Genomic DNA, 13,595 nt, shown 5'->3' with positions numbered 1-13,595 from the left:
TCTGAATTTTTACTTTTTTATTACAGTATTTGTGTTTTAAAAATGACAATGTTTCAAATATATTGAAGTAATTGACAGGCTTGCAGCCTCACTGCGAGAAATCATTTGTTAAGATTTCCTGCGCTCTTTTCTCGCAATGCAGTAATGAAGCGAACATTAGCTAGAAGTTCATTTCATTAGTTAGAGTATGTTTATTGGTATGCTTCCAAGAAAGCGGAAAACTTTGCCAATTGCAGATAAAAGTATGATTTTTACATGCTGCAGATAATGGTGTGCATTCTAAGATTGACATCGCCAAACAGTTCAGCATTCCTAAGAGTACTCTGTTCACTATTCTTTCCGAATAGTGAGCAGAGTACTCTTAGGAATTCTGATGCATGCAAAATTACTTTCCCGTGAATGGTAAAAAGGCTGAATTATTTGCACATCTAATGGAAATTGAAGAATTTAAAAGTTCAGATGGATGGTTCCAGAAATTTTAAGACTCATCATGTTTTGCTGACTTATGACCGAAATGACATCTTCAATGGCAATGAAACTGGACTCTTCTTTTCTTTTCTTCTTTTTTTTTTTTTTTTTTTTTTGTTTTTTTAAATTTCTACCGGATAAAACATTTACATTTAAAGGCAAGAAATGTAGTGGTAGAAAAAAAAGGATTGCTGTTCTTCTAGCAGCAAATGTGTCTGGCACAGAGAAGCTTCCTCTTTTAATCATTGGGAAAGCCCAGAAACCTTGGTGCTTTAAAGTTTTGAAGATGTTACTGACTATATATCGAGCAAACCAAAAAGCGTGGATGACATCACAAATCTACGAAGAATGAATCAGACTTAGATCACAGGATGAGTGAGAAGAATAGAAAAATTTTGCTGTTTGTGGATAACTGTACCCCTCATTGCCAAGTAAACGACCTACACTGTGCTGCCACTTTATTAGATATGCCCCTGCTGTGCACAGAAATGGTTTGTCCCACAATGTTGCAAGTCATGTGGCTGCAGTTGGGAATATAAATGCAGCAGAACAACCTTTCTAGCATCAGTTAAGCATACAAACTGTACCAAGAATGGGGAAAAGGAGTGATCTAATGGACTTCGAACGTGCCGTGCCGTGGTAGTAGATGCAAGACGTACTGGACCAAGCATCGCTGAAATGGCAGTTCTGAAATTTTCACGCACAACCATTTCAAGGGTGTATCGAGAATGGTGCAACGAACAGAAAACATCCTCTCAACGGCACTCCTTTGGAAGAAAATCACTTGTTGATGAGAGAGGTCAGAGGAGGATGGCTAGAATTGTGCAAGCAAACAGACGGGCCACAATGTCGCACATCACATCAGAATACAACCTTGATGCGCAGAACAAAATATCGCAATGGACCACTAGTCGCATTTTGTTGTGAATGGGTTACAACAGCCGACGGCCACATCGCATACCTTTGTTATCAATGAAGAACATGAAACCATGCCTCCTGTGGGCACAGCAACACCAGCACTGGACTATCAAGGATTGGAAAACATTTGCTTGGTCTGACGAGTCGAAGTTTCTGGTGCATCGCGTTGATGGAAGGCTCAAAATGTGGCGAAAACAACATAAATTCATGGACCCATTATGTCTGACGACTACTGTGCAAGGTGGTGGAGGCAGTGTTATGGTGTGGGGAATGTTTTCTTGGTACGCGTCGGGTCCATTGTTACCCATAGATTCACATCTGAATGCCACATTGTACCTAAAAATTGTTGCTGACCAAGTGCATCCGTTCATGTTGACAATTCATCCTCAGTCAGATGGTTACTTCCAGCAGGATAATGCGCCGGTGCACAAAGCCTGAATCACCATGAAATGGTTCCAGGAACATGACAATGACTTTTTTTTTGCTACAGTGGCCTGCTCATTCTGCAGATCTCAATCCTATTGAACATATTTGGGATGAGCTGGAAAGAGCTGTTTGCTGCAGGCCTACACCTCTGTCAAATCTCGAGGAACTGCGTGACACACTCATGTCTGCATGGTACTCCATTCCTGCACAACGTTTTCAGCATCTTGTTCAATCCATGCCTAGACGAATTCAGGCTGTTTTGAAGGATAAAGGAGGCTCAACACGCTACTAAGTAGATGTACCTAATAAAGTGGCAGCACAGTGTATGTTGTAATCACTATTGAGTATCTACCACCAAATATGACATTGGTCCTTCAGCCACTTGATCAAGGTGTAATCCAATGTTTCAAGAAAAACTATCGAGGAATGCTATTAAACAAAATTGTGCTGTCTTGAAAGCAAAAATCAATACGAAATTGACATCCTGCAGGCAATGAATTTGTTTCTGTGTGGGATGAAGTTGATGATAAAATAAATTGCCAGCTGCTTCAAACATACTGGATTTACTGCCTTGAATGATGCAATGTGGGAAGTTTCGCATGCTCCTTCCTCTTTTAATTGCAAAGAGCAGTCCAATAATAGGGAAGAAATATTTGAGCGTGTGTGTCATTGCCTATAGGGAAATTACAGGGAAATTTATGCTTCAAAGATCAAGCAGAAGTGGATGCAGACATTGAATGTTTCAGGATATGCACAAATGAAAGGAACTCATTGCAGATGTAATGGAATCTTCTGAAATTTGTAGTGATGAAGATGAGGAACCTACTGTGCTTGAACAAGAAGTCTCAGTGAAAGATGCTCATTAAGATTGTACGTTGATTTTTTTTCAAGTGCAGCCTAACTGCAAAAGTGAAATAACTGCTATTGCACGCCTTCATTATTCTCTTTTAAAACATACTCTACCATTGAAACAGTGTCTTTTTACAGACTATTCTGATTTGCACAGACTTTTCTTTCTTCCTTTCATCATAAATTTGCTTGTATGGATACACATCTTTTTCAATGTTCCTGTGAATTTGCATACTGCACTCGATATCTGGGTCTGCATCCATGATTAGTTGTTTCAAATTTTCAGCTGCATGAAATATTCCTTCAAGTTCTTTTAATGTCAACTTCTTTTCTTGAACATTTTCTTCCTCACAAATTTCCACCTCGTCATATGCTCGTTGTTCATCAGTATTAAGGAGGTCAGAATCATTTAATTGTTCTGAATGTGATTCCAGCAATTTGCAAACATCACTGTTGTCAATTTCATCAAAGCCTAGATCTCTTCCAATATTTGCTATTTCATCAATAACAGTGTTGACATGAGTGAAACTGCGGAAATCATTTGCACAATGTGACAAAATATGCTTTCAAACTTCTTTCATATTGCTGGATGTTACTTCAGACTATGACTCATTAATATTGCCTATTGCTTTCCTGATGTAATTTCTGCAAAATTCAACTAAAGAAACTGCACCATCTCCAGTTGTTGCTTCAATTGCTTGCGCAAATATTCTGGTAAATAATAGACCTTAAAAGTAGTGATTATGCCTTGATCCATAGGCTGTAAAAGACTTGTCGTATTTGGAGGTAAAAAAATAACTTTCACATTTTCACACAAATCAGAAAGTGCTGGCGGGTGGCCCGGGGCATTGTCTAAAATTAATAAAATTTTGAATGCAAGATTATTTTCTTCACAGTAGGCCTTAACTTTCGGACAAAAATAGCTAGTGAACTACTCTTCAAATAAAGCTTTCGTGACCCAAGCTTTTCTATTAGAGCGTGAAACAACAGGTAGGCTTGCTTTATTAAAACCTTTACTGAAAGATCTAAGAGTTTCATTTCTATAAATAACCATGGGTTTTAATTTCAAATCGCCTTCTGCATTGCCTCCCAATAAAAGTGTTATTCTATCTTTGGAAACTTTATAGCCTGGTTGTACCTTTGTTTTTTTTTGGCATTCGTTTACAAAAAAGGCCTGTTTCATCAACATTAAATATTTGTTGATCTGCATAGCCGCTGTCATCAACAATTTTCTTTAAAATTTCGCGGTATTTCGTGGCTGCATCTTTTTCTGCACTTTCCACTTCCCCAGTCAATGCAACGTTATGCAATCCTGTTCTTTTCAAACCAGCCTTTACTGGCAGTGAAATTTTCTTCCGGTTCCACTTCAAGCAATTTTTCTTTTGAAGAACTTGCTTGAACATTTTCTTCAGTTACCGCTCTACCCAAGTTTTCTGTTGTTGACTTTTCCTTTAACATTGCAAAAATAATCAATACTTTTGTTTTTATGGTCATTGTGCAGATTGGAATTCTTTTTTGACTGCAATCTTCTATCCAAATGGCTAAAAGACGTTCCATCTCAATCATCGTAACACTTTTATTTCTTGTGGTTTGTGTGCGTGCTGACGATGAAGCAAGCTTACCTTTTTCCTTATATGCACTGGTTTACTTAAAATCGTCCAAACAGTTGATTCAGACATTTCAAGATGTCGAGAAATTTGTATTTTGCTATCGCCATCTTCAATTTTTTCATCTAACGTTATCACTTTTCTTTTTACCAGAGACACTGTCAGATACACTTTTCCTTTTATCCATAGTTAATAATTACGTAATATATAAAGAATTTAATACAAATTAATGTAATTAATTAGTATGCACAGTAATTAATGGCGGGAGATACACAGGAGTCTGCATGTTAACAAGGCAGGAACAACTGAAAGTAACTGATCTGCATGTACGTAATAAATGGAGTGCAGCCAGTGTTGTCCTTCAGAGTGCATAATGTTAGAAAATATTTCAATTGTTGTAATAATACACATTTGAAATAATCCATTTCCTTTTTATTTTCTTATGGTAGAAAAACAAACTAGCTTCTTACTGTATCTTGCGTTCATTTTTGCTTATTTCTCGATGGAGAAGGTATGACGTGACGTGAAATAAACAGTAACTCCCTTTTGTGAACAGAGCTGCGTGCTCACTAAGAAAACAAGCGATGTGATAAACAGTAACTTCCTTTTGTGAACAGAGCCGTAACTCACTAAGAAAACAAGCGATGTGTTTCTATAATGTTCTCTAATGTTATGCATACTTTAGCAGTGTATTTACATTCGTAGCTTAGTACTGACTTTTATAGCATTACCTGCTTCAGTTTCTTTAGGCCAAGCCAAAATACTGTGCTAATCGAAATTTTGATTCGTGCTAATTGAAAATTGATAGCTAAATATAAACCGCGCTAATCCGAGTCTTGTGCTAATCAAGGGATTCCTGTAGTAAAAAAGCTATAAAAACTATATGAGATTTTACAGGAATCTAACTACCATGTTATATGAGGGTTACCTGTACTTATATTACACCAAACTGACTCAACATTGCCTGGTCACCCATGTCGACTGGATTTACTCCCTTAGATTTGACATACTTCTTAACTAAGAGCATCACCCCTCCTGCCCTGTCTGTACTTCCTGTGTACATTGTACTCCCCATATTGAAATTCAGCATCACTTATATCTGAATGGCACCATTTTTGTCTGTTATCCCTACAATGTCTGCATTTGATTACTTAATCAGTACTTCAAATTCATCAAGTTTATTCACAGTGCTCCTAGTATTAGTGTATATGCAAGTATAACTGCACGTATTCTTACTCTTAGTTACCCTTACACAGCACATATATTCATTTGTTCCATGAAAACCCACAGCAGGGCCTGAAATCCTTGACACCTTGCTTTCCAGGCGGCTGAATTTTCCAATAGAAGCAGTGCAAGGGTCATCTTCGCCTCTGCATGTGGTCTGGTTAATCTATTAGTCTGTATCTCGCCCCCTCCCAAGCTAGAAATTTTCCAACCTACCTATCACTGCCTTGACAGCATCAGCAAATATTCTTGCATTCCTTCTATTTAAGTGTGTCCCATCCCAGTAAAAACAGTCTCTCCTGTTAACAAGCATATAACACCAAGAAAAATTCTACACCATGAGCCTTGCAAATTCTCTTCAGGGGTGAATTGATTGACAAGACTCTCGGCATCTACTCCCTCCTATCGTGTCTGTGCAGAATTTCAGACACTTCCAAATTCAATCTGAACTTGCAACTTTTACCCAACATTGCCCTAAACTTGTTAAGTAAATGTCAGATCTCCTATTCTTAATGTCATTAGTGCCAATATTCTGTGACTTTGCAAATACCTTGAATGTTTTATATAAACAATTTTCTGAATTTAAAAATAACACAACAGCATATTATAATGTATTATTACTAAAACCACCACTAATTATACATTATTTTTTTTTTTTACGAAAATCCCAAGCACAAGAGGTATGAGAACCTATACTACTTAGTACCATGCATGGATTGAAGGTTAAGAAGACAAAAGAAGATACTCATTGACTTCAATTTCTCTAGATCGCAATTTTCTGGAATTACTTATGAAGGAAGGTTGTTCCAGAAAACAGAAGTTGAGTGAATAAATGAGGAAGAAGACAAGTTGGTTTTGTGAGTTTGAAGTTGGACAGTAAAGGGTGTTGATTGGTTGTGGCTTGTGTTCAGACTGCATTGGAAGTGAGAGGGGGAATTACAAAAGCCAATTCAGAAGAACAGTGCCCATGGAAGTATCTATAGAAAAGTCATGCAGCAGAAACCGAGCATCTATGAGACAGAGTAGAGAGACTCTTTTAGAGATGAGTCATATATTAACCTAACTGCCCTCTTTTGAATGGAATCTAGAAGCCTGGGAGAGGTTTTAGGGGTGCTGCCCCAGATGTGGGAACAATATTCCATGGTAGGGTGGATTTGCTATTTGTACAGAATGAACAGCTGTTTAAGGGAAAAAATGATGCTGAGAATGAAAGAGAAAACTCAGTTTTTTAGATGCATAGGAAGCAATATTTGTAATGTGCTTATGCCAAGAGAGATTAGAACTTAGGGTTATCCCTAATAGAAATCTGATCTTGTCTAGAAATCTGGATGTCATAGAAGATAAGCATAGGAGCAGAAGAATCACTTTTGTGAGAGATAAGACAGGACTGAGTTTTAGAAGGATTTAAATCAACTAAGTTATCTTTGCCCTACTGGAGAATTAACTAGTTATCAGCATTTAAGGAATTGGTGGATATTTGAGAAGTTGGAGCTGTTTGTGCAGGACAAGTTTGTGAAACTGAAAGGTTGGAATGTAATGTGCTAATGTCAGCAAAACTATGTACACGATTTCCGGTTAATAGAAGAAGGTTATTAATATACAAGAGGAAAAGAGTGGAAGAAAGAAAGAACCAAACCTTGGGGAACACCAGCAGTGAGCAGTTAGAGAGAAAACTGGATAGCCAATTACAAAAAACAGTTGGCAAACCATTAGATGGAAACTTATTTAGAAGACCTTTATGTCAAACATGATCAAAAGCCTTTGTATGTGAAGAGCAACTGCTTAAGTTTCACCAAAATTTTTGATTGAATTTGTCTATAAATGGGTAACATAAGCCAGTATATCACCAGTGGATTGACACTGACAGAATCCATACTGGTGGTCAGTGATATGTGCAAATTTCCAAGCACAAGGGAAAACAACTGTGGAATAAGAAAGTGTAAAAAGGTGACACAGAACAGAAATAAGTTGAGGAGCACAGGTTTGAGAACAATTGGCAAAATGCCATCAAGACCTGCAGTTTTCTTGACATGAAATTTGTTCAGAATTCTTTGGTCGTCCTTTTGATGGAAGACCACAGAAGGCATTGAATGGAGTGCACTGAGAATGTTAGGAGGCAGTTTACCAAGATCATTATATACTAGTTAGTTTAGACCGATTAATAACTGCTTTACAATTGTTGTGAGCTTTGGTGTAGGCAGAAAATGAACCTGAAGATTTGAATTCAAGCCAATTGCAGTATGCAACATTCTTATCTTGTAGCACATTTATTGTAAAACCAAGGTTTGGATAAAAGACGAGATTTTAAGGTGGAGTGTGGAATAAAGGATAAAGGGGTTGAATAACATGATCTGAGCAAACGTTGACATTAGAAGATTTGAAATGATCAGTGGTATTGTGGAATTTAGGTGTAGCTACCACAAAGCACCATGTTTATCACTAAATTTTTATAACGATACTTTCTGTATGATCTTTGTATGCCTGCAAATAATTATTTATATAACAGTTTTACTTAGTAATTTTTGTACTACATGGTATACCATATTATGAAAAGTTTTTGAAGAGATAATATACTGTGCTTACCAAGACCTTTTCTCCTCTACTGGCTGAGTGCATCCATAGATGCCAAAATTATGAAGAAACAGAAATGTTTGCAGCCTTTGAATGCATTTGGTTGGCAGATGAGACAGTTATCCTAGCAAATGTATAATTCCCATTTGGGTACTTTTCAAATTGCTTTTATAATATAAAATGCAATATAGTATAAAAACAAAACTTTTAATCCTAATTTTGACCCATCAACTCTTTATTGTAATATCTATTTTATTACATTTCATTACCTGAATTAGCCATTGGACATTTCCAAATAAATATCACTCTCATTAATAAAATGAGACTCTGAGCATTATTACTACTGTGTGTTGCTGTTTGATTTAGCTATATTAAAGAGATTGATAGCCAAGAGTTAAAAAAAAAAATGCAGTTTTATTTAATGCATAATTGCTAACTTATTATGTTCAATGTTTTGATATGAAGCTTAAGTTGAGGCAGGTTTAAGTTGATTACTCCGTTATCATGCATTCCATTCAAGTGAAAATGTTTTCAAGTTAATTGTGGATTATCTTAATATGATATTCGCTAATATTTACTTTGTTTTTGTTAGGTTCTTTTGATGTACTGCTTTATACAAGCAAAAACGTACAAATTCCTAAGGAATGGGCAGAGTCATCAGCTTGCTTAATTCCAAATTGTGAGCAGGTACAGTTACGGAGCTTTTCAACTTCAGTTCATAAAGTAAATACAGCAGTTCACTATCGAGCAGGAGATTGAGGACATTTGTGTTATAATTTTGTAAAGTTTTATATTTTGAAGATGCTAATAGAAGATCTGTGAGCAACTATTGTAATAAGGTCTCCATTTTTTTTTGTACAAATTTTTATTATTTTTTTGTTTTTAGTATTTATCATTTTTAAAGTAAAAAAACTCTTGCAATTGGTGCCTATGTATATTTTGAGAATAAAAGCTATTTTTAACTTAATGTTTTTTTAAGGACATGTCTGTATACCTTCAATGTATTGCAGTTTATGTGGATGTGAATTACTGATGATCTGACATTTCATTGACAATTCTAAGGCTGTCACCAGAAAACTTATCAGTACAAATCATGAACCAAAAATATAATATGTATACTGCAAAAGAAATCACCATCGCTGTGTGTGAAAACAAAACTTTTCCTTAATTTATGAATAGATTATAAAGCCAAGAGATTTAAATTTTGTTTTATAGCCATATTGCAAGACTCTTTCCTTTTAGAAAAACATATTAAAATATATTATATGAATAAATACCAGGTTAAACATGTGCAATTTTTATTTTCTTCAAGTGTTATCCTTTACTACAGTAACCTTCTGATATATGAGCGTTGGACACTAACTGGAGAGGCCCAGCACATTTGCAGAAATACATTACCATTAGAGATGCCCCCACATTATTGCCACAGCCAATGCACATGATAATACCATGGCTCACTGTAGGATCACCAGTGGAAATTCTCCCTTGAGTCACTGCATTCAGAATCAAGGGAGAATTTCCATTGATGATTATTTCCATTGCTGTTTACCCTTTCTGGTGGAAATCATGAAACTAGCAATATATTTAATATATTCAATAAACATTAATTTTAATAGAGTGAAGTAATCTGGTTTCATGCATGGGCATCAGTTACTTCATAGTAGGTAGACTTGTCTGATGGTTTCCATAAAAATACTGGGCAGACACTGGGAAAGGGGTGTGTGTGTGTGTGTGTGTGTGTGTGTGTGTGTGTGTGTGTGTGTGTGTGTGTCACACACAAATTCTCATTCAAAGGGAAGTAGATAATAATAAGAAATACTAATCTAACATATAATGGAACTGAACTGAAACTATGTATACACTAAAATAATTAGGCACAACATGATTTAAATTTGATTGTGCAGCATTTATCAATTTTTTTTAAGAGAAGGAACATCTTTCACATCCAGACAATTGAGAGAAATATAAAAAATGGAATGTTACTTCATGCAGATTCATTGCAGAAACTATTTTGCTCATCTATCCAACCATAGAAATTAAAATTTCATTGAAACAGTTGAATCTTTATTATTTTAGCAATGTGAGAATAATAAATATTGTAGAATACAATTCTACATATACAGCAACCTTGATTGCAAAATTTTATTAAAAGTTGAGAACACAGCTGTAATACAAACTGGATGTAATTAAAATTAAACTAACAAATATATAAAATTAAAACAAATATATAAAATTGCATATATTAGTGTATATGCGAGTATACCTGCACGTATTCTTACTCTTAGTTACCCTTACACAGCACATATATTCATTTGTTCCATGAAAACCCACAGCAGGGCCTGAAATCCTTGACACCTTGCTTTCCAGGCAGATTGGAAAGAGATTGGAAAATGCCAAACTGTCCAGGTTAAAACCGGACCCCTGGCATCCCTGTGTTTTTTTTTTTTTAATTAATTAAAATGTACATTTTCAATATAAGAAATTGGATTTTTCACATGTGTTCTTAATAGAATAAAAATAAAGATGTCATGAAAAATGTAAACAATTTTGAAATGTTTCTCGCCAATTTTTAAGATTATAAAATATAATATCCCTTTTTTGAAGTGTGTAACTGTTTTGTGTAAAAGATTTATGTACCTGCTGGAAGATTAATGCAGTGTTTCTAACTTTTAAGAAAACCTAAATTTACCCATGGCAAGGGCAAAACATATGTATAAAAATAGTATAGTGATATGTTTTTAACAGCTTTACAGGCAAAAGATCATATGCAGGAAACCATAGAATAGGACATATGCAAAAAGGAAGCAAATATTCATATACCAAATTACCTTCTGACATTTACTCTCATATATAACGTTAAAAATTGAGAAAATTTGCTGTCCTCTGTTTATGAAATCCCTATTTAGGAAAATTCATTGAATGTAATGAGGTCAATGATTAAGCCTTATTACCTACCCACTATGAAAAATTCAGCTAAACAAGTTTCTGCTTGTAAGTTTGATTTACTATGATCACAATCAAAGTAGTTGAATCATCAAAAAATCCACAAATGCAACAACTTCTACATTATTAGTACAGGGTTGTTAAAATTAAAGTATCCCTATGTAGAGGGCTCTGGAGTGAGTTCTAAGGCTCATACTGAAGAGAAATTTGGACAACAGATACAAATAAAGAATGCGCTCGCCATTTATTGGAAAAAAAAAATTAGTTACAAAATTTGTTACTATATGGTGCTGTGGCAATACAAATCACTTGAACAGCACTACAATTGTTCAGTGTGTCCTCCATTTTGGTCAACAACAGTTTCCATTCGAAGAACAGCATTTCCTACAGCAGAACATAACATGTCAACTGGAATAGCCAGCACATGACATCTAATGCTGTCCTTCAGATCTGCCAGAGTTTGACATCCTTCCCGATACACCTGGTTCTTCAAAAACCCTGCAACCAGAAGTAGCATGGGGTGAGGTTCAGTGATTGGGGTGGCCAAGATGTCTGGAAACAACTGCTGATGACCTGTTCGTCTGTAAAGTGTTGCCTTAGCAATCTTTGGATACAGCGGTGGATGTGGGGTGGCACCACCATCTTGCATGAATATGGTATCCTGAAGGCACTCATGTTGTTGCAGCTCTGGTTTTGCGAAATTTGCCAACATTTCATAATATCACTGTCCAATGACGGAACAGGTGCGGTTTCCAGTCGGTGTTACCTGTTCATAAAAATATGGCCCAATCATGAATGTGGCTGCAAATCCACACCATGCTGCTGTCACTTTTGGAGAATGCAATGGGACCTCTTGGATAACTCGAGTGTTTTCAGTTGCCAAAATATGACAGTTGTGCATATTTACTTGTCCATTTAAGCAGAAATGGGCTTCATCACTCCAAAGAATGTTCCATGGCCAAGTGATATTCACTGTCATTTGCGCCAGAAACTGAAGTGCGCATGTGAAACAAATATCTGCATCACCATGCTTTACCGTGCATCTTGTAAGGATAGTACCGCAACACCTGACCCATTAGTAGCCTTACAGTGGAATACGGCATGTCCACTTCACGAGAAACAGGTGGCATACTTGTGCTACCACATGGAGATTGACTTGATAAATCCACAACAGCCATAGCTACTTCTTCAACATGAGAGGAGTCCACTCATTTTTGACCTCTACCTAGTTGAACACAAAAATGTCCTGTCGCTTCAAATTTTGCAATCATTTCACAGACAGCACAAACAGTCACAGGTCCATGCCTTATGTGCTTCTGATGCCGGAATTCTCTGATAGCTGCAGCTGCATTGTTGCTGTTGTGATAGTACAGCTTCACTAATAACACTTTTCCTGCAACATTGTTGGCATTGCTGTAGTGCAGGCAAACATCTACTGTATGATTTTGAAGAGACTGCTTTGCTTTTATACAGTACGGTAGAGCTGAGTAGTGGCATTGTGGCAATAACTTATGATTATGCAAATAACTTGTTATTTGCATAATTGTAACTAAGATAGTTATGTGGCATATAGTGACACAGCCGCCATACAGTGACAAATTTTGTAACTATTTTTTTTTTTTCTAATAAATGGCAAGCGCATTCTTTATTGTACCTGTTTTCCAAATTTCTCTTCAGTACAAGTCTTAAAACTCACTCCAGAGCCCTCTACATAGGGATACCTTAATTTTAACAACCCTGTATATATGACAAATGATGTAAGGAAGTATGGCCATTTGCTGAATCAGCCAAACAAACTTGGGTATACAACCTGTGTCCATTCTTATTATAATCTTTCTCTTTCCAGAAAAACTACTCCAGTTACCCCTTAAACTTCTCTGCACCAACACCCTTAACCACCCAAGGAAGCAGATTATTCCAGTATTTGACAACAAATTGACTGAACAAAAACTGCCTGAGGTCCATTATATTAGCTTTCTTGAATAATTTGCATTTTTGCTCCCACCAGATTTTTATGCTGAAGTTAGTCATTTCTATATGCATTAATAATAGGGAATAAGAGCCTTGTTAATGGAACAAGAGATGATTTACAAAACAAAATTATTGGATGCAGAGGAAAGTTTTCTTTGTGTAATTTGATGTGATCGAAAAATTGCGGATTGCTTAAGAATTGGGCCTTTGTCTTTCAAAGCAGTTGTCAAAATGCGGCCTTGCTGAGATAATTTTGTTAACATGTTGTTATATTTCAGCATGGCATATATTATCACTAATGCTGATACATATCATTTCTTTTATGTATACCAGCGGCATTAAGGAAAATGCAAATAGAGAAAACTAGGAAATGATCTTTTCATTAACACTTACACAACTCAAAATGTAAATGTTTCCTGACACTAAAATATTCAAGTGCTGTATAGTTAGGCAACATCTGTTGGCTGCTGCGAGAAGCAGCAAATCAGATATACAGGGTAAAACTGGATGAAATTCCTAATCTGGAGTAATACTAAGGTAAGCTGTTAGTATTGTTATACCATGTCGATGTGGCAGAGAACGGGCATGCATTTGAACTTAGTCTTTCGCTGATTGACA

General features: G+C 36.1%; 1 protein-coding gene across 1 annotated transcript in view; it reads left to right on the top strand.

Moving 5' to 3' along the window:
* mad2 (mitotic arrest deficient 2) overlaps window positions 1-8,822 on the top strand; it is a 47,705-nt gene extending 38,883 nt beyond the window's left edge. Inside the window, exon 5 of the mRNA XM_090370028.1 lies at window positions 8,656-8,822. Within this exon, the coding sequence (XP_090226154.1) occupies window positions 8,656-8,822 (167 nt within the window). The remainder of the gene's footprint in view (window positions 1-8,655) is intronic.
* The last annotated feature ends 4,773 nt before the right edge of the window (window positions 8,823-13,595 follow it).

The sequence above is a fragment of the Mastigoproctus giganteus genome, chromosome 3 (genome assembly GCF_048544385.1).
Source record: "Mastigoproctus giganteus isolate SK-2022 chromosome 3, ASM4854438v1, whole genome shotgun sequence".
In the NCBI taxonomy this organism is placed as follows: Eukaryota; Metazoa; Arthropoda; class Arachnida; order Uropygi; family Thelyphonidae; genus Mastigoproctus; species Mastigoproctus giganteus.
Note: the sequence above shows the minus strand (reverse complement) of the source record. Positions and strands in the feature narration are given on the sequence as shown.